Below are 21594 nucleotides of genomic sequence, written 5' to 3'. Positions count from 1 at the left end.
ACATTGCTAGAATGTGGATTGACTCCATTGCCAATAATCCTCCTTTGCATGATAGATTCCCTGAACTTTATAGTATATGCAATGATCAAGAGATTACAGTTGCCGAGTTTAAAAAAAAATGTTAGGCGTCGATTTCTTCAGGAGGCGCTTGCACTCTCCGCTGCTGGATCACTGGGGGGAAGTCAAGCGAGTGGTTGGTTCATGGTTACTCTCCAATGAGCCGGACCAAGTAGTCTGGAATCTTGGGAAGAATAAACGCTTCACAGCTAAGTCTGTATACGCATACATGAAAAAGCATCTAGCTGGCTGTGATTATAGATGGATATGGAAAGCTAAACTCCCTCTTAAGATTCAAATATTTTTATGGCAATTATTCCAGGACTTTGTGTTGACACGAGATGTCATGAGCAGACGAAACTGGGTTGGAAACCCGAAGTGCTCCTTTTGTATGGAATAGAGAAACCTCGCAACACCTTTTCTTCACCTGCCTTGTCGCCAGGGTAGTCTGGAGAACCGTTGGGTGTCCTAGGCACGAAATTATGCCCGAACAATCTGTGGCAATACTTCGACTGGTGTTATATTTTCTTGCCAGGTGGATCTAAATTCTATACCTTTGGCCTTGCTGCGATATGCTGGGCTATGTGGAACTGTCGCAATAGGGCCACATTTGAACATAAAAAGCTAAAGACTCCTTTTGATGTGGTTTTCTCTGCGTGTGGTTTCTTGAACTACCGGGCAGGTTTGATGGCTGGAGTTGACCGCGATGCAATGGAACGTGGCGCCAAGATGCTCAAGACCAACGCTGCGACTATGATGAGGATCTGCGCGGCCCCAGCTGAACCAACGATGGACTGACGAGTTGTTGCCGTCCTGCCTTACCTCAGAAAAAATGCCCAGCTGTTATGTTAGACTTTGATCATTGCACTTGCGTGGGCTTTTGCTTTCTGCTCATCCTGTGAGCCTTACCCCCTCTGGAGATTGTTTGTTGGTACCCTCGTTGCGCTGGTTAGGCTAGTTGGTATTTAGGTGTCACTGGGTTTTCGCCCCATAATGAGCTGCTCGATGACGAGTGCTTACAGTGGGTTTCATAGTGGTGCCTTGAACTCGCTTTCCCCTTTCTAGCTTCCTTAAGCTCGAACTACTGTATTTCCGTTATGATAAGTAATGGGAAGGGGTTATGCCCGGTTAAAAAAAAAGATCGAAGCGAGCCTCCAGCGATGGATTCAGATCGAAGCCAGCTCCAAGAGCCTCTTGCTCGTGATCGATCCAGATCAAGCCCACACAGGAGTCTCTGCCCGCGATCGATCCAGATCAAGCCCGCACAGGAGTCTCCGCCCACGATCGATCTTCCGCCGCCGGCCTCGTTTTTCGCCGTCCCTCGCCGGATCCGGCCCCGCCCATGATCGATTCAAATCTTCGTCGCTCTCGTCCGGTCCGGCCATCCCTCGCCAAGGGGTCCGCCCCCTTGCCCTTATATAGCGTTTGATGGGGGCCGGTCCGTGCCCCTTCGCCTTCTGAAGATGGATGCAGAACAGAGGAAGAGCAATGATGGCGCCGCGCCGCGCCTGACAAGCTTTATGTTAGCCCGGGTAGTTGCCGAGGCATCGTGGGGAAGTGGGGGCGTCCTGCGCCCCGTCGTGCGCCATGTGTCGAGCCTGGCCCGCAGGCGAATGGGGCCCGCGCCGTTTCGCCCCCTCCCTCCGCAGACAGAGTCGTGCACGCCGCAGGCCCGGGTGCTACTTTCGGGCCCGTGGGACTGGCGGTACCCATGCCCGTCTGCCTGCGGCCCAGAGCGCGGCGCCACCTGTAGGCCCAAGGCAGGCCCACCTCCAGGGCGTCACGAGTAAGACCCTTGCGAGGGCTTTGCCTCGCGAGGCATGCGTCATCGAGTGTCACCATGAGCCTCGCGAGGCCCTCTTGCGGGGCGGCTTCCCGAGGCCCCAGGGGCATGCGAGTCAAGGGCTGCACGGCGGAGTCACGCGGCCCTGCGTCTTTACGTGGGTGATGCACGTGGCGACGTGCGGAGCCAGAGGGGCGCCAACAGACGCGAATGATGAGGCTTTCCTCTTCGTGCTAAGGGAGCAAGGACAGCGCACCGGTTCCCAAAGCAATCCCCAAAGGTTACCTGTTCGGTGCAAGAAGACCAAGATGACGGGCTCGCCAGCACGGAGGTCATCACTGAGCCCACCGAGTTGAGGGTCGCGAGGTAGAGCGGAACGTAGGCAACGAGCGCACCCCAGAGTTCGAACCTTCTTGGGTCCCCATAGCCCCGATTCCGACAACTAATATTTGGAAAACTTTAAAATCCTGCATCCCGTGGGTTTTGCAATCTCCCTGCTGTGTGCTACGTAATGGCTCGCTCATCTCTTTCTGGCATGATCAATAGTCACCCCTGGGCAGGCTGCACTTGATTTCCCCCGTACTCTATTCTTTTGCTTGAGACCCTTCCTGCAACGTCTCTTCTCAGGTTGAGAAGGATTTTTGGCACACAACCTGCACCCAAATCTTGTCAATGGCTTCCAGAGAGTTAGAATGGATGTTGCTCCGCCTAGCTCTCTGTTCCACCAAACTCACATAATTGACCTCTGGTCACCCGGGCTACGGCTCGTTTTGAATGCATAAGGTAGACAATGGTCTACCTTTTCTTCAAAGGAAAGTAAACTAATTATCTGACTGGTTTTCTTAAAGAAAGAGTTCAGATTGGTTGGAAACTATTCGAACTGTTTTTACGCCTATTCATATAAATATGTGCATATGTATCTTCATCAGATTTCTTGTAATAGTTCACCCTTGTAGAAATGTTCCTGCCATGCTCTGTTTCTGTATTAATTTTAGTTTCTCATACGTTACAGAGCAAAGAAAATCCCCAGAAGAGCGTGTTATTTATGAATTTTTGATGGGGAAAATACTCGATGTCTTCCCAGATTATTGTAAGGAGGCTGAAGAGCATTTATCCAAAGCAGTACGTAGCAGAAGATTAAACAATTCCTTCTCTTGCTCCTGGAGTTTTCCTGGTTAGAATCCTAAATAATGTCTGTTGCTCCTGGATAGGTAAAGCTGAATCCATCTCTTGTGGATGCATGGCTATGTTTGGGTAACTGCATCTGGAAGAAGGGGAATTTGGCATCAGCAAGGAACTGTTTCTTATTAGCACTAAGTAAGGTAAATTAATCTGGATGTAGTTACTTATTCTGTTCTTATATGTTTCTTAATTCTCCAGAGCATAATTTCATTTGGCAGGGTGCAGATAAGAAAATACTATGTCAACTCTCAATGCTTGAAAGGAGTATGGCTCAATGTAAGGATGTCTTCTATCACTCAACCGATGGTTTTTCAAAGTTCAAAGTTCTATTGCAAACTATGCCACCGCCCTAACTCCACAAATGAATAGCTAGGCATGCATAATCTGTTTTTTTTGTATACAATTACAAGAAAAATTTCTGCTCTTTTTTGTGTGAGATAATAAAATTAATCTGTCATTTTTGCTCAAATTATCTTATAGCATTACTTGGATGATAAGTAAAGAAGTTTTTAACAAGACTATCACGAGACTTAGTATTGTATCGAAGCATTGGCTATTAGTTGTAGTGCTGATGTTATTGTGCCATTGTGCCTGTTGTTAGAGGAGCAACTTAGATGTATTGCATAGCCCATGGGGCAAACATGTAGTACAATATACTTGGGGTACAAGGAAGGAAATCTATACTAAAACAAATACGTAAAGAGACATAGGCCAATATAGATTCGTTTCGGCAGTACCGTCAAGAGGATGTCGAGTTTGTTCGGAGGGACGAGCATGGGGGAAGTCGGAATGGACGAGAGAGAGAGAGAGAGAGAGAGAGAGAGGGAGGGAGGGAGGGAGGAACTCCTACCTGAGCTGACGACTCCTGGGCTCAACGCCACGTGCTCACCCCTGCTCAAGCGTGTGCCCACTTCCAGACGTGTGCCCTGCTGGTCAGACGTGGGCTGCCGCCTCCTTTCGACCGCCCAACATCTCCCAAATCGACGAATGCGACCAGCTTACTGCCTACACACGCCAGTCAGGCCCTTCTCCGCCATCCATGTCGCTCCTGCCCCGATCGATGCCCCACAGATTGTTTCTGCCCTTCCGGCCACTGCCACCATTGCTAGGAATCTCCTTTCAAGTTGCCCCCGATGTTGTGTACGGCTGTGCTAGCTGGGTGTTGCTAGTGCTTGGGCCTGTTACTTCTTGGTCACCTGTGTTCTCCTGATTGCATGTCCATCTGTGTTGGGCGATATTCTAAGAAAATCAAGAAAAAATGTCATCATGAGGCACTGTCTTTCTTCCTCGACGCTTGGTCATTTTTTGACGGTTTTCTTTGCCGACTCCATCTCGCACATGCACCTTCCACTGGTGTTGGGCGCTCGTCCGCTAGTTGCTCTTTTCCGCTGCTCCTCGTAAGCATCTTATCTGCACTACCTCCTACGTAGCCTCTTTTGCAAACACGATGGCTCATGTATCATTGTCTCATGTGTGCTTCCTAGCTTCTACTCCCTCCGTTCCCAAATATAACTCTTTCTAGAGATTCCAACAAGTGATTACATACGGAGCAAAATGAGTGAATCTACACTCTAAAATATGTCTACATACATTCGTATGTTGTAGCCATTTGAAATGTCTAAAAAGACTTATATTTAGGAACGGAGGGAGTAGCTTTGTTCTATTTTCCATTGTGTCTACCAAGTCTGTTGTGCTTTTATATTTCTCATGCCATGCGATCCCACCATGTTAAGGAGTATCAGTATTGGTCTAGCAGTCCTTGTTAGGCTATGTCTCTTTTCTTGTACCCAAGTCTTGTGTAATATGTATATACCCCTTGGGCTATGCAATAGAGATAAGCTGCATCCATAAAATTAGTGGTTTCTCCAAAAGGCTCGAGAGTTGTGTAAAGGAGTTCCAACAAGTCCCACACAATTTGCAAAGAAAAGATCGCCTAGCACTCGAGGGCTACTAATGAGGTTGTAGAGCAAAGAACGCGAGACATGATCCCGAGGGCTCCCTTGGTCCCTTTGAAAGGGCGATCCCATGACAGATGAAGTTAGAGTACTCAGCCCGGAGAGGGTCGTGAGCCCGAAGTAGATGCAGACAAGATACAAGACCCGAGATGTGAAGCTGCGTAGGTCTCGAGGCCCTGAACCATCCCGGGTCAAGCTGTGTAACCCTAGCCACACCAGTATATAAGGTGTGACTAGGGACCCACCCGATGCCGCCAAAGATAGAGAAAAATAGATCTAGCCTTCTCCAGAAAGACAAGGAAGGAACTCACAAAGAGGATCTTGCAATTCAGAGGGATGGAGGGAGGGACGGCGACAACGACACATGTCTAGCTAGAGGTGGCATGAGGTCCTAGTGGATGAGGGCGGCCTGAAGATGCGAATGATGAGTGGTGGCGACCAAGGCATCACATATTCGGCGGGGACTCTTGCTTCAAGACAACACCAGAGTGGAGCATCGATGTGCTCCATTGGATTTCCGACAACTTTGATCCTAGCACTATCAATGGAGGCATCATCCAGGGGCTCTTTGATCCTAGCACTATCTTGGGAGAAGATGGCTTCGACCCAGGGACTCTAGCTTCCAGCACCCATGTGCTATGATGTCGATCCAGTCAAGGAGATGGCCATTGGAAGCTTGGACCGTGAAAAATGATGGGAACGGGGGAAGACTGGGAAACGGTCGAGATTGAGTACAAAAACGGGCTAGCCGCTTCATGCCGGAGAGGAGGGGATCATCCATAGGACCGAAAAAAGAATCGATAGGGAGGAGTGGAATCCATTTGATAAGAATGAGATCGGGGGAGAGGCTGAGGGAGGTGATCGAGAGGACGAGTTGCGGATGTCTGATTTTTTTTCCTAAACCTGGGTGCATGATAGGATGTTATGAATGCATCTATTGCATAGTCTAAGGGGCAAATATATAGCACGGGGGACTTGGAGTACAAGAAAGGAAATCTAGACTAATACGAACACCTAGACGAATAGTAATACTCCTTAACACAAATCAGACTTTGATAGTTTAAATTTGTGCTTTTTGCTTAGTCCCATTTCCGTTGTATAAGCCTTGCTCCATAGATAATCTTGACTTTGTAGTTGCCGATCGAACGAGACAGAGAGAGAGAGAGAGAAGGAAGGAGATGAGCTTGCGCGCGCGAGAGAGAGTTTTGTACTGCCACAACGCGCAGCGTTTTCTGTGCTGTTATTCCTCATCTTATGCATCATACAGGAGGACTCCACTAACCACCTCCCGGCCAGGTTGCTGCGATCCGCAAGTGTCGCTCCATCCAGCGAGTGGATCGACCAGAGACCACGACCAGGAGGTGGGAGTATCCTACGGAGAGATGCAGCTCTCCACTACGTACATGTCCAAGCATGCATTATTTCACAACAGAAAGAAAAACTACACTACTGCATGAGATTACTTAGGCTAACATTTCACCCCCTAATCTCACTGCACTACGCCGATCATCCCAAGTCTTTGCCGCATCTCGATGAAATGAACGCGCCCGAGCGCCTTGGTGAGTGCATCGGCGAGCTGATCCTGAGTCCCAACATGATCTATCTCCACCTGTTTCTTCTCCATACAATCTCGCACGAAGTGAAACTTAACGTCGATGTGTTTACTTCGATCATGATGAACTGGGTTCTTGCTCAGAGCTATGGCTGATTTGTTGTCCACCAGTAATTTGAACTTCGCCGGCGAGGTACCTACGATGTCCTCCAGCAGCCGGCTCAGCCACAGTCCCTGACAAGTGGCAGCTGCTATTGCAACGTATTCTGCTTCACAGGAAGAGAGAGCAACAATCTTCTGCTTTTGAGAGCTCCAAGTAACCAGATTTTTACCGAGGAAGAAAACATGTCCAGAAGTGCTTTTCCGATCTCCAGCGTCCCCAGCATGATCGCTATCGCTGAATCGAATCAGTTCAGCGGCTCCATGTCCTCTCCTGTAGCTGCACCCGTAGTGCATTGTGCCCTTGATATACCTTAGTATCTGTTTGACTGCTGCCCAGTGATGAGTGCTTGGCTTCTCCATGAATCTGCTTACAATACCCATTGAATGTGCAATGTCTGGCCTCGTGTTCACAAGATAGCGCAGGCTCCCAATCACCCTGTGGTACAGAGTGGCATCAAACAGTTCACCGTCATCTTCTTTTTTCAGTTTCAGGCGACACTCCATCGGCGTGTGACAACTGTTGCAGTTGCTCATCTCTGCTATCTCCAGAATCTTGCCCGCATAGCTCTTCTGACTCAGAGTAATTCCACTGCTGCTTTGTCCTACCTCTATGCCCAGATAGTAACTTAGCAGCCCGAGATCACTCATCTTGAAGAGTTGCTGCATCTGCTCTTTGAAAGAGATAATGTCTGCTGCTGCGGTTCCTGTGATGATCAGATCATCTACATACACTCCAACCAACAAGTATGATTGTGAGTTACCTCGTCGGTACACTGCATGCTCCAGAGCGCTCCGCCTGAAACAAAGGGAGGTGAGAGTTTCATCGAACTTTGCATACCACGCCCGCGGTGCCTGATGCAGACCATACAGTGCTTTGTGCAGACGGAGTACCTTTCCTTCCTGGCCTGCAACTTCATACCCGGGTGGCTGAGCAACGTACACTTCCTCAGTGAGATTGCCGTTTAGGAAGGCTGACTTCACATCCATGTGATGAACTTCCCAGCCAGAGTGCGCGGCGAGGGCCAGCAGCAGTCGAACTATCTCCATGCGAGCTACGGGGGCGAAGACCTCCTCAAAATCCACCCCCTGACGCTGGACGTACCCCTTTGCGACGAGGCGAGCTTTGTGCTTGACGACATTGCCTGCCGGATCACGTTTGACACGAAAAACCCATTTCAGTCCTATCGCCTTGTGTCCAGCCGGGAGCTGAGCGAGTTTCCATGTGCCATTGTCGACGATGGACTGCATCTCGACATCCATGGCGCCTTTCCACGCCTTGCTGGCTAGCGCTTCATCCACTTCACGTGGCTTCTCCGCGCTGAACAGACAGCGCACGAGCAGGCAGCGCTCAAACTGTTCGCGCACTGCCTGATCTTCAGTCTCCTCCAACACACTTGTGAAGCTCCGGTAGCGAACCGGCTGTCTTGTTGGCGCGTCGTGTCTGGAGTCGTGTGACTGAGGCGTGGCCGAGCAATCTTCGCTTGCTGCTGTAGGTGTCGTCGGAGCGGACTGTGATGTCCCTGATGCACTCGAGGCGGGCGTGATCGCCCCAGCAGGAGAGGCCGTAAATGCAGGTGTTGTTGGCGATGGGGACCGTTGCGGTGTCGAGGCACACGCCGGAGACCCTGCTGGCTGGCAGTGGTGTACACAACTGTGAAGGTCGGCGCGGCACGGTTCTCTGCCGCCCCCGGTGCACGCCATGTCCAGGGCCTGCTCTCTTCAAAGATCATGTCTCGTGTTACCTGCACCTTCTTCGTTGTAGGATTGTACACACCGTAGGCCTTGGAACCTTCCTCGTATCCGATGAACACCATTGCCGTTGAGCGGTCGCTGAGCTTGGTGACGCCGGGGCCAACGTTCTTGACATGAACCGTGCACCTGAACGTGCGCAAGTGTTGCACGTTGGGCTTACGGCCGTGCCACGCTTCATAAGGCGTGACACCCTCCACACTGCGCGTGGGCGCGCGGTTGAGCATATACACGGCGGTTCTCACCACCTCCGCCCAGAAGTACGCCGACATGTCCATGCTCTTCAACATGCATCTGGCCATTTCCACGACCGTCTGATTCCTCCGCTCTACCACTCCATTTTGCTGCGGCGAGTACGGAGCAGTGGTGTAGTGTTTGACACCGATCTCTTCATAGTAGACCTTGAACTCGCCGGAGTTGAACTCGCCGCCGCGATCAGATCTGAACGCGCGCAGCTTGCAATTTCCCTCTGCCTCCGCGAGAGTTTGCACCTTTTTGAACCTTGCAAAGGCCTCATCTTTGGACTTGAGCAGCTCCAACCACATGTAGCGACTATAGTCGTCCACGATCAGCAGAAAATACTTGCTCCCTCCAGGTGTGGTCGGCTCGATCGGCCCACAAAGGTCAGTGTGCACGAGCTCTAGCCCGCGCTCTGCGCGGTACGCGACGACTTGCGGGAACGGCGTGCGATGTTGCTTTCCGAGAGCGCACCCATCGCAGTACTCCTCGACGCGGTCGATCACTGGCATGCCCTGCACCATCTGCTTCGATGACATAGTGCGGAGAGCACGGAAATGCAGATGCCCCATGCGCGCGTGCCAACGCCAGGTCAAGTCGTCTCCTAGCGCCAGCATGCACCTGGGCGCGTCGATCTCGAGCGCGCCAGTGTACAGACGATTTCCAGAGCGATGGATGTGTGCCAGTGTGCGCCGTCCTGGGTCCTGGATGTCATCACGCCGGCTTGGATGTTGATGATGCAGCCCGCTTCGTCCAGCTGTCCAACTGACATGATGTTCGTGCGCAGGCTCGGGATGTGAAAAACACCCGTGAGCACGCGCTGCCCTCCGCCTTGGCAGTGGAAGACCATCGAGCCGCGTCCGCGTATGGCCACCACAGAGCCGTCGCCGAACTTAACCGTGCCGTGCACAGTTTCGTCAAGCGACGCAAAGACTTTCATGTCGCCCGTCATGTGGCTGCTGGCGCCGGTGTCGAAGTACCACACTCCGTTCGGCGAGGGCACTGGCATTACCTTTTCTTCGTTGAGGAAGACTTCCTGCGGCGCGGCGATCTAAGGCGTGGAAACGGTGGTGACCACGGCCATGTACAGACCTGGGTCGTGATCTGCGCCGGCTTGCACCAGGTTTGCCTGCTCCTGGGTGCCCTTTTGCTCCTGCTCACGGAGCCACGTCCGGCACTCCTTTTTCCAGTGCCCCGGGATGCCGCAGTGATGACATTTCCCTTTCTTCTTCTTGCCGCCTGAGCCGCCCAATGCGCCTGCACCCTGGTTTCCTGACGCAGGCTTGCCGCCGCCCGCGCCTTTGGGTTTAGCTGGTGACTTGTTCTTGCCGCTGCCCGCGCTGGATGTCGACCCGCCGCCACCGCCTTGTTTTTCTCTGGCCATCCATTCCTCGTGCGTCAGCATGAGGCGCCCAGTGGACTGCGTGGTGTAGTCGAGGTCGTAGTGATCCTCGCAAGCCGAGAAGCGCCCGACGAGATCTTCGATCGTCATGGTCTTCAGATCGATCAATGATTCAATCGCCATGGCCATCGGGCGATACTTCCGCGGCACCACACGGAGAAATTTCTGAACAACTTTGCGACGAGGGCGGCGAGACGCAGCCCGAAATCCTCGACGGACTCTCCGTCTTTGAACCGGAGATCCTCAAATTCTCGCCGGCGCACCTGCGCCTTGGCCTCGCGGGCGCGCTCACTGCCCATCCGCATCATCCGGATCGTTTCCCACGCCGTCTTCGCCGTGTCCTTGGCGGCCAGCACGCGCAGCATCTCCGGCAGAACGCCGGTGAGAATGATCTGCAGCGCGCGCCGGTCGTCGTTTTCGTCGGCGACGTCGCCGGTCACCGCGGACCAGACCCAGGCGACCTGCAACTTGACCTGCATCACAAGCGCCCACTCCATGTAGTTGGTGCGCGTGAGCATCATGGACGCCCCCGCCTCCTCGCGCACGACGCGCTCAACCTCCCTGATCTCGCCGCTGCCGGTGAGGCGCGCGAGCAGGGCTGTGGATGTTGGCGTCTTCGGCGGCGACTTGCCACCGCCTTTGTTCTTCCCGTCTGACTCGTCACCGGACATCACTACGACGGATCACACACCGCCGCCGCGCCAGGGATCAAACACCTAGGCTCTGATACCAAATGTAGTTGCCAACGAGACAGAGAGAGAGAGGAAGGAGATGAGCTTGCGCGCGAGAGAGAGTTTTGTGCTGCCACAACGCGCAGCGTTTTCTGTTCTGTTATTCCTCATCTTATGCATCATACAGGACTCCACTAACCACCTCCCGGCCAGGCTGCTGCGATCCGCAAGTGTCGCTCCATCCAGCGACTGGATCGACCAGAGACCATGACCAGGAGGTGGGAGTATCCTACGGAGAGACGCAGCTCTCCACTACGTACATGTCCAAGCATGCATTATTTCACAACAGAAAGAAAAACTACACTACTGCATGAGATTACTTAGGCTAACAGACTTTGACTTGAATTGGTTAGTTTCCTTTTTGATGGAGTTGTCACTAAATTGAGTAGAATTTGAGAACTTCATGGGTGGTCCCTGAGCTTTAATTTATGGTATGTCCTTTTCTCTCATAGGTGTTCAGATTAGCCTCTTGCTCACTGATCCGCTTTACAAAAAGGACTAGGCATTATTGGTTAAGAGTTATTATTTTGGGGAAGTTCAACATAATTTTCTGATGTGTTGGATTATCTATTGTTGATTGTTTCTGTGCATGAGTTTTTTTTCTCTTAGATAATATTTTGCACCTAGTTTGATGGAAGCTGATTTTTGGTGTCGGCAAATTTTCATCTCGTTGCACTCATGTATTTTCTATTTGCATCTGCAGCTAGTGAAGACCAAGCGTTGTTAGTGGAAGAGAGCATTAATCATGCAAAAGAAGCTGTAATGCTGGACATAAAAGATGGAAATTCCTGGTGTACGAGTCCCTTGTTTCTAAATATATTTGCATATGTTCTGTGCTCTTACCTAGCTAGAGATGGTATTGTAGTTTTAATTCCATGATGTTAGTTTGCTGATAAAATATAGTAGGTGATTTTTGAGTTGAAGATGCATTGATTATGTGATTTTTGCATATTATCAATACATTGTATGACCTTGAGCTCGAGTTAGCTGTATGGATGCATAATCAGAAATCTAAAATGGCCACTCAAGATCTTTAACCTATTTTCTGACCAGGAATATGTTCTTAAGCATGTTCTGCCTCCTAGGGCATAAATTGCTTTTAGTTTTTATTTTCTTATTCTCTAGAAATTATTAAAACATGGTAATTCTAACCTTCAGTTTTGCATGTCAGAACATCTGATTGCATGACATGTTGTAGGTCTTGGTTCGGTCGCCCACAGGCCCACCAAGCGCAGACCAATCTATTCCACCGTGGCTTATAGACTACAAAGGTCAAGTCTCACTCGGGATATGATCTCCAAGCCCTCACAAATTTCTTGGTGCCTTCACACCTTGAAGGCTCCCAAGCACACCTAGTCGATCTAGGATGCGCACACCCTCAAAAGTTTACAATATAAGGTTGCCTTTGATGAATCCCTTGAAGGGGAGCCTTGGCGCAGCGGTAAAGCTGTTGCCTTGTGACCATGAGGTCATGGGTTCGAGTCCTGGGAAACACAGAAATGCAGGGAAAGGCTACGTACTATACACCCAAAGTGGTCAGACCCTTCCCCGGACCCTGCGCAAGCGGGAGCTACGTGCACCGGGCTGCCCTTTCTTTTTTGATGAATCCCTTGGTTATGCTTCATAAGATAATCTCCTCCACACTCAAACTGTCATAGGATAGATCTTTGGATTTGGAGAGTTTGGATGTTTGAAAGATAGACTTGAGAGCAAATAGGAGAGAAGATATTCAAAGGTTTGACGTGGATGTTGGAGTAGAATGCTTTTTGAACTCAGCGCAATGATAGCCACAGGGGTGTTTAATCTTTCGGTGGGAGGCACTTATTCGATTTGCGCTGAATCGACCTTTAGGTCCTTGACTACCTAACTACACCAGACACTAGATGGTGCACCCTACCGCTAGACTTGTATCCTTGGGGTTACCGATGATGTCAGAGGCACGTCCAGCCTGCCCATGAATGTCTAATCCCCTGTGTTTGACCGAGAACAAAAGAGAACTAAGAATAGCAATCTAAGTATTGCAAACTAAGGATTGATTAAACTGGGGTTCCAAATGCGGTTCGCTAATGGCGTTGGACATGTCAGTTTACATGAAGTTGGAACATTGGCTGGGTTTTGAGTAAACCAAACCCAATTCTAAACGATGCCTTAGGGGTGGTATTTTTGGTGGCACAAAGGGGAAATTCGGCCAGCCCAAGGAGGGTGCCGAAATCCACCCTAAGTCCGTTTTCTCCACTAATACGGACTCTAAAAACTGCTTATTGTTCTGTATTTCATTATTTTGTGGGCCTGGCCTAAAAGCAAGGTCACACAACACCTATGGATGATTATGGACAAAGTTATGAAGTGTCGTCTTGTATATTTCATCCATGTTTCCATGTGTCATCATGGCGGACGCAAAGTCTTGAAATCCTCTTATCCTCACTAGAAGGGCCATCTTCATTCCTCGTATGCTTGCTCATGCTGCAGTGCTTGCCCCTCTCGTCCATGCTAGGTGCTTTATTCCTTAATACTCCCTCCGTTCCTAAATATAAGTCCTTTTAGAGATTACAATATGGACTACATATGGAGCAAAATGAGTGAATCTACACTCTAAACTACGTTTATATACATCCGTATGTACTCAATATTGAAATCTATAAAAAGACTTATATTTAGGAATGGCGGGAGTAATATAAACATATTTGATTTAGTTAGAGTCATATTCTCATGAGCATTAGTGTAAGTTCTTAGAATTGAATGTACTCCCTCCGTCCGGAAAAACTTGTCCCTTAAATTGATGTATCTAGCACCAAGTTAGTGCTAGATACATCCATTTGAGGAACAGGCTTGGGACAAGTTTTTTCGGACGGAGGGAGTAGCTGATATTTAATTGACGTGTGTGAGGTCTGATGATCAGTCTTTGTCTTTCTGTTACTTGAGGAGGTGTGGCTGGGGGCTGTGAGTATAACTGTAGTAGACAAGTCCTCACAACACTTAACTTCTCTCTTAGAAGTGGATGTTTGAGTTGAAGCGTGTTATGGCGCTGCTAGAAGGAGGGCGCAAGAAGGCCGGCCGGGGGCCTTTTGCCCACGGCCGGGCAAGATGGAAGGATTTCCTTCTTAATTCTTGCTTGATTAGATTGATACATCTCCTCTCTTTATATAGAGAGGTTTACTTAACTCCCAAGCAAGGCTTACTTGACCCCTAAGAAAGCGACTCTTATCTCTAATTAACCCTAAGACTAACGGGCCCATTAGGCCCATTACGTACTCTAACACTACACCCCACCTGGACATGCAGCTTGTCCTCAAGCTGCAGCCTAACCAACTTATAACTATGACTCGACGCAACCCAAACCTAACACCTAAAAACAAGCCTTTTACATCTCGGCTTGTTTTATTATTCTCAACCTGAAATGGACTGGGACGATTTATTTTGGACCTCTTAACAAAAAGTGGATACCATCCGCACGTCGGACGTGCACGTGTACAGCCACCTGGATCCCATGGACACCATCCGGACAAAAGGAGTGCATGTGTATGGCCACCTGGAAGTGGTCGCAAGAGTGACCAGCAGAGGCGCCCTTGCGGCGCCCGGTGACGGAATGCAGTGGTGCTACGTGGTGCGTTGTTGTCGGTGACACCATGCCTTCTTCCTGCCGGACGGCTGTTGGTCTGCACCGCACAGGGAAGAGAGGGGGGCTTGCGATGGTGAATGACGAGGAGGGGTGCGCCCCCCCCCCCCCCAACCGCCAATGTCGCAGACTTGGAGGTCGCTGCCCGTGGGGAAAACAGCATGCCCGCTGCCCGTGGGGGAAACCGCATGCCCAAGATCCCCGGCGGAGCGGATGAGATCGAGGTCCTTTGCGCAGCGAAGGGCAACTTGGAGGAGCGGCAGCTGCAGACCACGCATCTCCCGCACACGCCGACGCGCTAGGAGGCCGCGCGCAGTAGCCTGCAGCCTCACCGCCGCCGACACGTGGCGGGTAGCGATCCAAGACGGAAGCGGTGACGGCGACGGCGGGGACTGGACTTGGTGGAGCGGGACTCCCGCCGGCGCGGTCGATGCGGGGCCGGAGCTAACCGGCGGTGGCTGCGGCAGCGGCTGCGGCGGTGGCGCACCGGGCAGCGGCAGCGGCTGCTGCGGCGGAGCGCCGGGCGCGGCGGAGGCCGGCAGGAGCGGCGGCTGCCAGTGCAGCCAGGGCTGAGCGGTGGTGGCGATGGATGGCAGCTGTAGTGGCCCGGCGAGCGCGGCGAAGGCCGCCTGGTGCGGCGGCTGCCACGACAGCCAGGACGGGGCGATGGATGGCAGCTGCAGCGGCTGCTGCAGCAGTCCGGCGAGCGCGGCGGGGGCCGCTTGGTGCGGCGGCTGCCACGGCAGCCACGGCGGCGCGGTGGCGGTGATGGGCGGCGCAGCCGGGTGCGGCCCATAGGACCCGGCCAAGAACAGGTGGATCTCCTGGACCGCCTGTGTTAGGTCCCGCAGCGCCCCGGACACCTCCGGGGTGAGGACGACGGGGGCGGGCGCGACGGAGGATCCCGGCGCGGGCAGGAGCGGGGCGACGGTCGTGACCGGCAGCGGAAGAGACGGGTTGGGCGGCGGTGAAGACATGATCGAACCGAAGCTAGCTGATACCAAATTGTTATGGCGCTGCTAGAAGGAGGGCGCAAGAAGGCCGGCCGGGGGCCTTTTGCCCACGGCCGGGCAAGATGGAAGGATTTCCTTCTTAATTCTTGCTTGATTAGATTGATACATCTCCTCTCTTTATATAGAGAGGTTTACTTAACTCCCAAGCAAGGCTTACTTGACCCCTAAGAAAGCGACTCTTATCTCTAATTAACCCTAAGACTAACGGGCCCATTAGGCCCATTACGTACTCTAACAAAGCGCTTGAGTGAACTTGGTGGGACAGGGTTAGGGTATGTATAGGTTAGACCTAAAATATCTGACTGTTGCACACTTCTCTGTACAGCTCAGCGGCACCGAATGATCAGCATGGAGGCTCCGACTGAACTGCAAAGAGGCAACTTTTGTATAGCTCGGAGTGTCTGAGTAGAAAGTATCCAGAGGCTTCAACTGGCATTGACACACCTGCGCGCGCTACTGGACCTCATTCGGAATTTCCGATCGGCGATGGTTCATAGGTTCAGACCGATGTACAGAGGCTTGCACGAGTGCTTTGGTGGCTTTGAGTGGAGTTGTCATGTAGGCTCCTGATGGGCAAGGGTTTTGGAACGACTATCTCTCTGAATGAATCTGGCTTGGTTGCTCCTAACAGTGTAAAGAGAGCGAGAATATTAGGGAAATGGTTGAGGTTTTTGGGTGATTTTGGGTTTCGATCTTTAAGCACATAGCAAGAAGCTCATCACTACACATACTTGATTCCCTTTTGATGGTATAGACATACCTATGGACTCAATGTGATCTTGGATCACTAACAACTAAAAATTTGTCCTTAGCCTTGCTAACACTTGTCCTTGAAGAAGTGGGGGTCACCAACCATTAGTCCCTTTAATCATGTTGTCATATAATGCAAAAACCCCTAGGTGGCAATAGATGCAGTTTCAGTCTCCCTGTTTTTGGTTATTGATGACGACATTTATTAAAGTTTCGCGAAAGATATGCAACAAGTGTACAAAGTTATAATTACATATATATGATATATGGGAGCTCCCCCCAAAATTGTGCATTATTTAGAATTTGCTTTTGAAATGCAAATGCACAACAATCTTTTGATAATGTGAGAAACTCTCTATACTATAGAATCCGTGAGAATACATAGTGTGTACAAGAATGTAAATATGCTCTCTACCACGCAACAAACATGGGATAAAACACTTGTTAATGACCTCAAAAGATGCACTAAAGCATAAGCATAAAGCGCAAGTGCAAAGTTGCTTACAACGTCATAACATGGAACTTAAGAGTTTACAAGTCATAAGAATCAGTTAAAGTAGCAAGACTGGTCACTCAACAATACCAACTCCTAAACAACTGCCCCCCTTGGAAAGCTCTTTCCCAAAAAGCACGAAACTAGTCTAGAATTACACCCTCTCCCCTTTGGCATCAAGACACCAAAAAGTGAGAGGACTATCATCCCACTAGACTAAGCTTGATCAACATCCGGAGGCGAAGATGCCCTTACGGCAGTCTCGTTGTTGATGATCGTGGAAGGAGTTCGGAGGAAGGTCATGGCTTTGATCTCGGTAGTGGTGGCTGACGGGGGATCTTTTTGAACTAGAGGTGAATAGTCACCGAAGAAAATCCGGTTGCCAAAGGAGGTGGTGGTCACCAACAAACTCTAGGTGCAGGTCACTGTCATGATGTCATCATGCTCATGATCATCGCTAGATCGCATGGCAGCTTCATCATACTCTATCCGTGCCTTGATGGCTTTCACGTCCTTGGCAAGAGGTTTGACTTGAGTGCTCGCAGAGTGAAACTTGCCCGACACCACAACCCTCGAGACCTTCTCGGCGGGAAGGAAGGGTAGCTACTCCTTGATTTTCTGTGCAAGAGCAGCACTGGTAAAGGAGAATTATGCACCACTACCGAGAAGCAGAAGTGGAAGGTGCTTTGGCTGTGGAAGTAGTAGGGGTTGTTATGGATGCAACTTATCTCTATTGCATAGCCCAAGGGGCATAATGTATAATATATTACACAAGACATGAAGGACAAGGGACTAATACAGACTCAATAGACCAATACTAATACTCCTTAACACCCCCCAATGCTAATACTAATATTCCTTCTCTCAATCATCTCTCCTCGGACAAATTATGCCATATGTGAATATTCCATATGAATAGTTTCTTTAAGTTAGGCGCCACTTCTAGATGATGGCTTAGTTTGTGGTTGCTGAACTATATTGTGCTGAAATAATTCTTTCTAAACAAAAGATAGTTTCAACTAACTGCAATGACAAACGCAGCCGAAGTGGTACTCAGCCCACATTTAAATGCGAAAGGTTTCTGTTCCTGGCATTACTAGAAGTTATATATATGAAAACAGCTAACAGGTCGTTCGAGAAAAAGGGAGCTAACAAGGCAGGGTCACTAGTAGTATCAAAAGAAACAAAAGATAAATTATTCTTTTGCTTTATGAGTACATTAAATCTGTTTTTTCCTCCGCTTGTTTAGGCTAGCATTATGTAATGACCAATGATTGTCTTGCTGAAACAACTTCTACTGACTATTCTGAGATGTAATTTCAGTTTTTTCAGCAAGGTTACCATTTCAACAACCGTTCACTTGCCTTTTTCTGTATATAGATAATCTGGGTAATGCATACCTCACAAGCTTCTTTGCGAGCGGAGCCTGGGACAAAGCTAGGCTTCATCATTCGATCAAAGCATATCAAAATGCTGTAAGTTGTGCATGTCATACTTCTGCGCATCTTATTAGTTTGCAAATTGTAATTTCTTAAATTATGAGATGGATTTTTTTATATCGATTTCCATTCTTTCAAAATGTAAAGCATGTATTATGTTGTTTCAATAAATTGTTTCAGGAGAAGGATGAAACTATGAAACTAAATCCAGACCTCTACTATAATTGTGCCACAGTGAGTAGCCAGATCTTTAATGGGTAGCAGAGTCAGCTAAAAATTCCACCAATACTTTCCATTTCCATAATATTTTTGGTTCCTTCCAGGCTTACAAATACTTAGAGAACTATGAAAGTGCCCTTCGCGGATTTGAAGCTGCTGCGTTAAAAGATCCTGCTCTCAGGGCTGACATAGAAGTTCAGAAGATCATCAATCTCCTTGATAAGTTAGAGAATGCAACGAAGGTACCTTCTGTAACTATAGTAAGTGCACTTGCAAACTGCAGCACTGGACATGAACTAACAGAATTGTCTCATTGGTCTCGTTTGAGCTTTAGTCTCGATCGTGTGATGCTACTTAATGGTTATGCATGTATGTAGAAGTTAAATTTTTTCATGGGATTCAGTACAACCTAGATGAAATGATACGATAACATTTGTTACAACATCAATTCCATGCTCAGTTTTAGTGTGAGAGTGCTCTTGTCAGGTTTATAGTTTCAGCTTGCCCATAACTCATACCTTTTAAGTGTTAGCAACACATCTTTGCGTTCACCGTGGCGAATGCGACAATGGAACAAGATCTTACAGTGGCAACTGCAGCAATGGCAAAGTCACCAGTCTAAGGAATCATCCCTTGAGGCTGTGGTGGAGGAGATTGGTAGCTGCCGCTGTCGTGGCGGACAAGGTCCGTGGTGCCACTGATTAGCGGGCTGATCACCTGGATAGAGATGGGTTCAGTGGTTCTGACACGACCTTGACCTTGGTCCTAGAAAACTGCGAAGGAAGTTTAGTCTGGGTTTGGTTCATGGTTTGAGCCCAAACCATTAACAGCCCTAAGTGGCACACATGCTTTCCACGATTCAAATTTTATTCGCCCAACTATTTCCGATGCTAATGCAATGACTTAAAGCACACCATTATTGTGGTTTTCAAAACTATTTTTTGTTTGTTGGTGCAAAAGTTTCTACCTATGACTTCTTTCACAGGGACGACTACGACCCAAGAGATCAGCATCATTGGTGTCATCTCTGAATGAAGTCAATTGTAATACTCTTTTTGGCACTGCAAACATTGAAGTTGTATACTGTGTTAAAATTGTTCTACTGTTGTTTAACTTCTCCCTCTATGCCATCATAGTCAAGTTATTCCACAAGAAAGCAACCATAAGCATCCTATCAGGAGGTTTGAACAAGACAGTTGCTGTTGTGTGTAAAGTGGTTCTTTGGATAAGACATGACGATGATGCTCCACTGTAAGTTTTCTCAGTCCTTAAATTCAATAAGTTTCTTATGCTTGCTCCATTATAACTTGATTTTTGTTATCATCATACTGCGTTGTTTCAGAACATTTGGAATTATCTAAAAAAATAAAACATGAATTTTTATTGTGTATGCTTGAACAGTCTGCTGTACCAGCAGCTTCAGTACAGAAATTACTCTATGATGCATCATCTAGTTTGTACGGATTTTGAGCTCTTTGTACTAGTGTAACTAGAAATGACGATACGCTGATTTGGTCGTTAGGTCTCCCGAAGAAGATGGTGTCCACATATGCTGATCCTCCACCTCATAAGTGAGATTAAATACAGCTAAGAACTTCTGCTTAATAGTAAAGATGAGGAGCAGGATTTGCACTAGTATAAATCAATACTGTCGATGCACTGCGACTCACTGTGCTGCATCATGCTATTTGGTCGCCACAATAATCCACATGGTCCCAAGGCCATCCCCACGGTAGGTGGCAGTTATGCTCTTTCTTGGCAAAATGTGTAACCCTAAAATTCATATAAAGAGCAGTACAGATTCAAAACTGACAGGAGTTTGCAGCTGTATACAATGCAGTACATAGTGCTCTGTTCTGAGCCCCGCACTTAACACCGAGCCCACACCCATTCCACCACTACTTGTGGAACTTTGGCTGGAGCCTTTCCACACACCCACCTTGCCACCTAGGTTTTTTATTTTTTGTGACAACCTCCCCATGCCTCCTCCACCGCCACCACCTGTGTCCTGCATGTCTCTGCACCACCACGCCTCTCCACCTGTGAGCAACACACATGCTGTGGCTGCCCCTCCTATGTTGCTATGTGTAGGCCCTGTCAGAGCCACCTCTGGTTAGAACAAGCTATATTTAGAAGAGAGAAGTCCACCTTTTAACCCTCAAGTTACTGCTTTGTTTAAGACTCAACCCTGAACTCTGAAACCGGTTACTGCACACCCTCAGAAATTATTCCGTACACATACCAACATCAGGAAATAGTACACATACCAACCGGTTTAGGAACTAGAGCCTGCGTGCTCTTTAAATACTGGCCGATCTGGCCGTGTAAAGGGTGAAGTTTTGTTTCATCGTGAGTTCAATAATAGTCAGGAAACGTCCCATGTCGAGGGACACCAAATATTGTCTTCGTTGCCGATTCATTGGGATTTTGTTGCTCTTGCACGTGGAGTCGATCTAATCTACTCAACGCTAGTTTTTGATCTTACGGTCTTGCATCTTTGCTTGATTGGAATTTCTTGTGTTGCTGCCAGTATCGTGAAAGAATGGGCCGACGAACGACTCACATCTAGTCGAGCCTTATCACCGTTGGCAATGGCTTGGAAGTAGGCGGTATTGGCATCCCCTTGAGGACCCAATTCTGCGTACCTCGCAAGCGCCAGTAGGCCTCCTCATCCGTGTGAATGACCGTGAGCTGGTCCTCCAAGTCGTACTTAAGCATCCACTCGTCAGTAGAAAGGCCTGCGGAGTCGGCCTGCAAATCGAGGGCCTGGATGCCTCCAGGAGGGCTTTCTTACGCTCGTGAATGTCACGACCCACGTTAGCCCCACATCCTTTCATGAATTGCCGTGACCGCTTAGCACAGAAGTGCCAGGAGTCAACGACCGATAAGGCGCGATGGGGGGCATCACGCGCCTCGCGCCACCGAGCGGCCACCGTTGAAGCAAACCCCGGTTGGCGCAACCAGAAGGTCTCGAAGCGGAAGCGGGGCGGAAGTGGTGGCCGCTCGTTCTCCGAAGATAGGAGGAGAGGCACGTGATCGGAGCCAATCCGCGTGATCGCCCGGAGTGAAGCTAGGGGGCAGCGAATGTCCCACTCAGGGGAGGCGAAGACCCTGTCAAGAACAGACCGGGTCGGCTCCACCTGTCGGTTGGTCCAGGTGAACCTGGCCCCAACTCTATCGAGCTCACGAAGGCCCATGTCGGCGATGCAGTCATTGAACATCTGCATCCGAGGGAAGTTGACCAAATTATTGCT

At 49.4% G+C, this 21594-nt stretch overlaps 1 protein-coding gene across 8 annotated transcripts in view; it reads left to right on the top strand.

Annotated features, from left to right (window-relative positions):
* The window catches only part of LOC125543954 (tetratricopeptide repeat protein 5-like), a 45112-nt gene that overhangs the window by 4247 nt on the left and 19271 nt on the right, over window positions 1-21594 (top strand). For 5 of the 8 annotated variants that reach the window (XR_007299158.1, XM_048707467.1, XM_048707465.1 and 2 more), the window contains 9 exons: window positions 2853-2962; window positions 3052-3162; window positions 3241-3298; window positions 11514-11603; window positions 18063-18157; window positions 18302-18355; window positions 18445-18600; window positions 19326-19383; window positions 19477-19591. Coding sequence is in view for 6 of the 8 variants with exons in the window: in XM_048707467.1 (XP_048563424.1) it covers window positions 2853-2962; window positions 3052-3162; window positions 3241-3298; window positions 11514-11603; window positions 18063-18157; window positions 18302-18355; window positions 18445-18600; window positions 19326-19383; window positions 19477-19591 (847 nt within the window). In the remaining 2 variants the exon portion in view is untranslated. Of the gene's footprint in view, window positions 1-2852; window positions 2963-3051; window positions 3163-3240; window positions 3299-11513; window positions 11604-18062; window positions 18158-18301; window positions 18356-18444; window positions 18601-19325; window positions 19384-19476; window positions 19592-19862; window positions 20073-21594 lie in introns of all 8 variants that reach the window. The other 3 variants (XR_007299159.1, XM_048707468.1, XM_048707466.1) reach the window with 3 other exon arrangements.

The sequence above is a fragment of the Triticum urartu genome, chromosome 3 (assembly GCF_003073215.2).
Source record: "Triticum urartu cultivar G1812 chromosome 3, Tu2.1, whole genome shotgun sequence".
Lineage (NCBI taxonomy): Eukaryota > Viridiplantae > Streptophyta > Magnoliopsida > Poales > Poaceae > Triticum > Triticum urartu.
The sequence above is the reverse complement of the archived record's forward strand: the minus strand, read 5'-3'. Positions and strand labels throughout refer to the sequence as shown.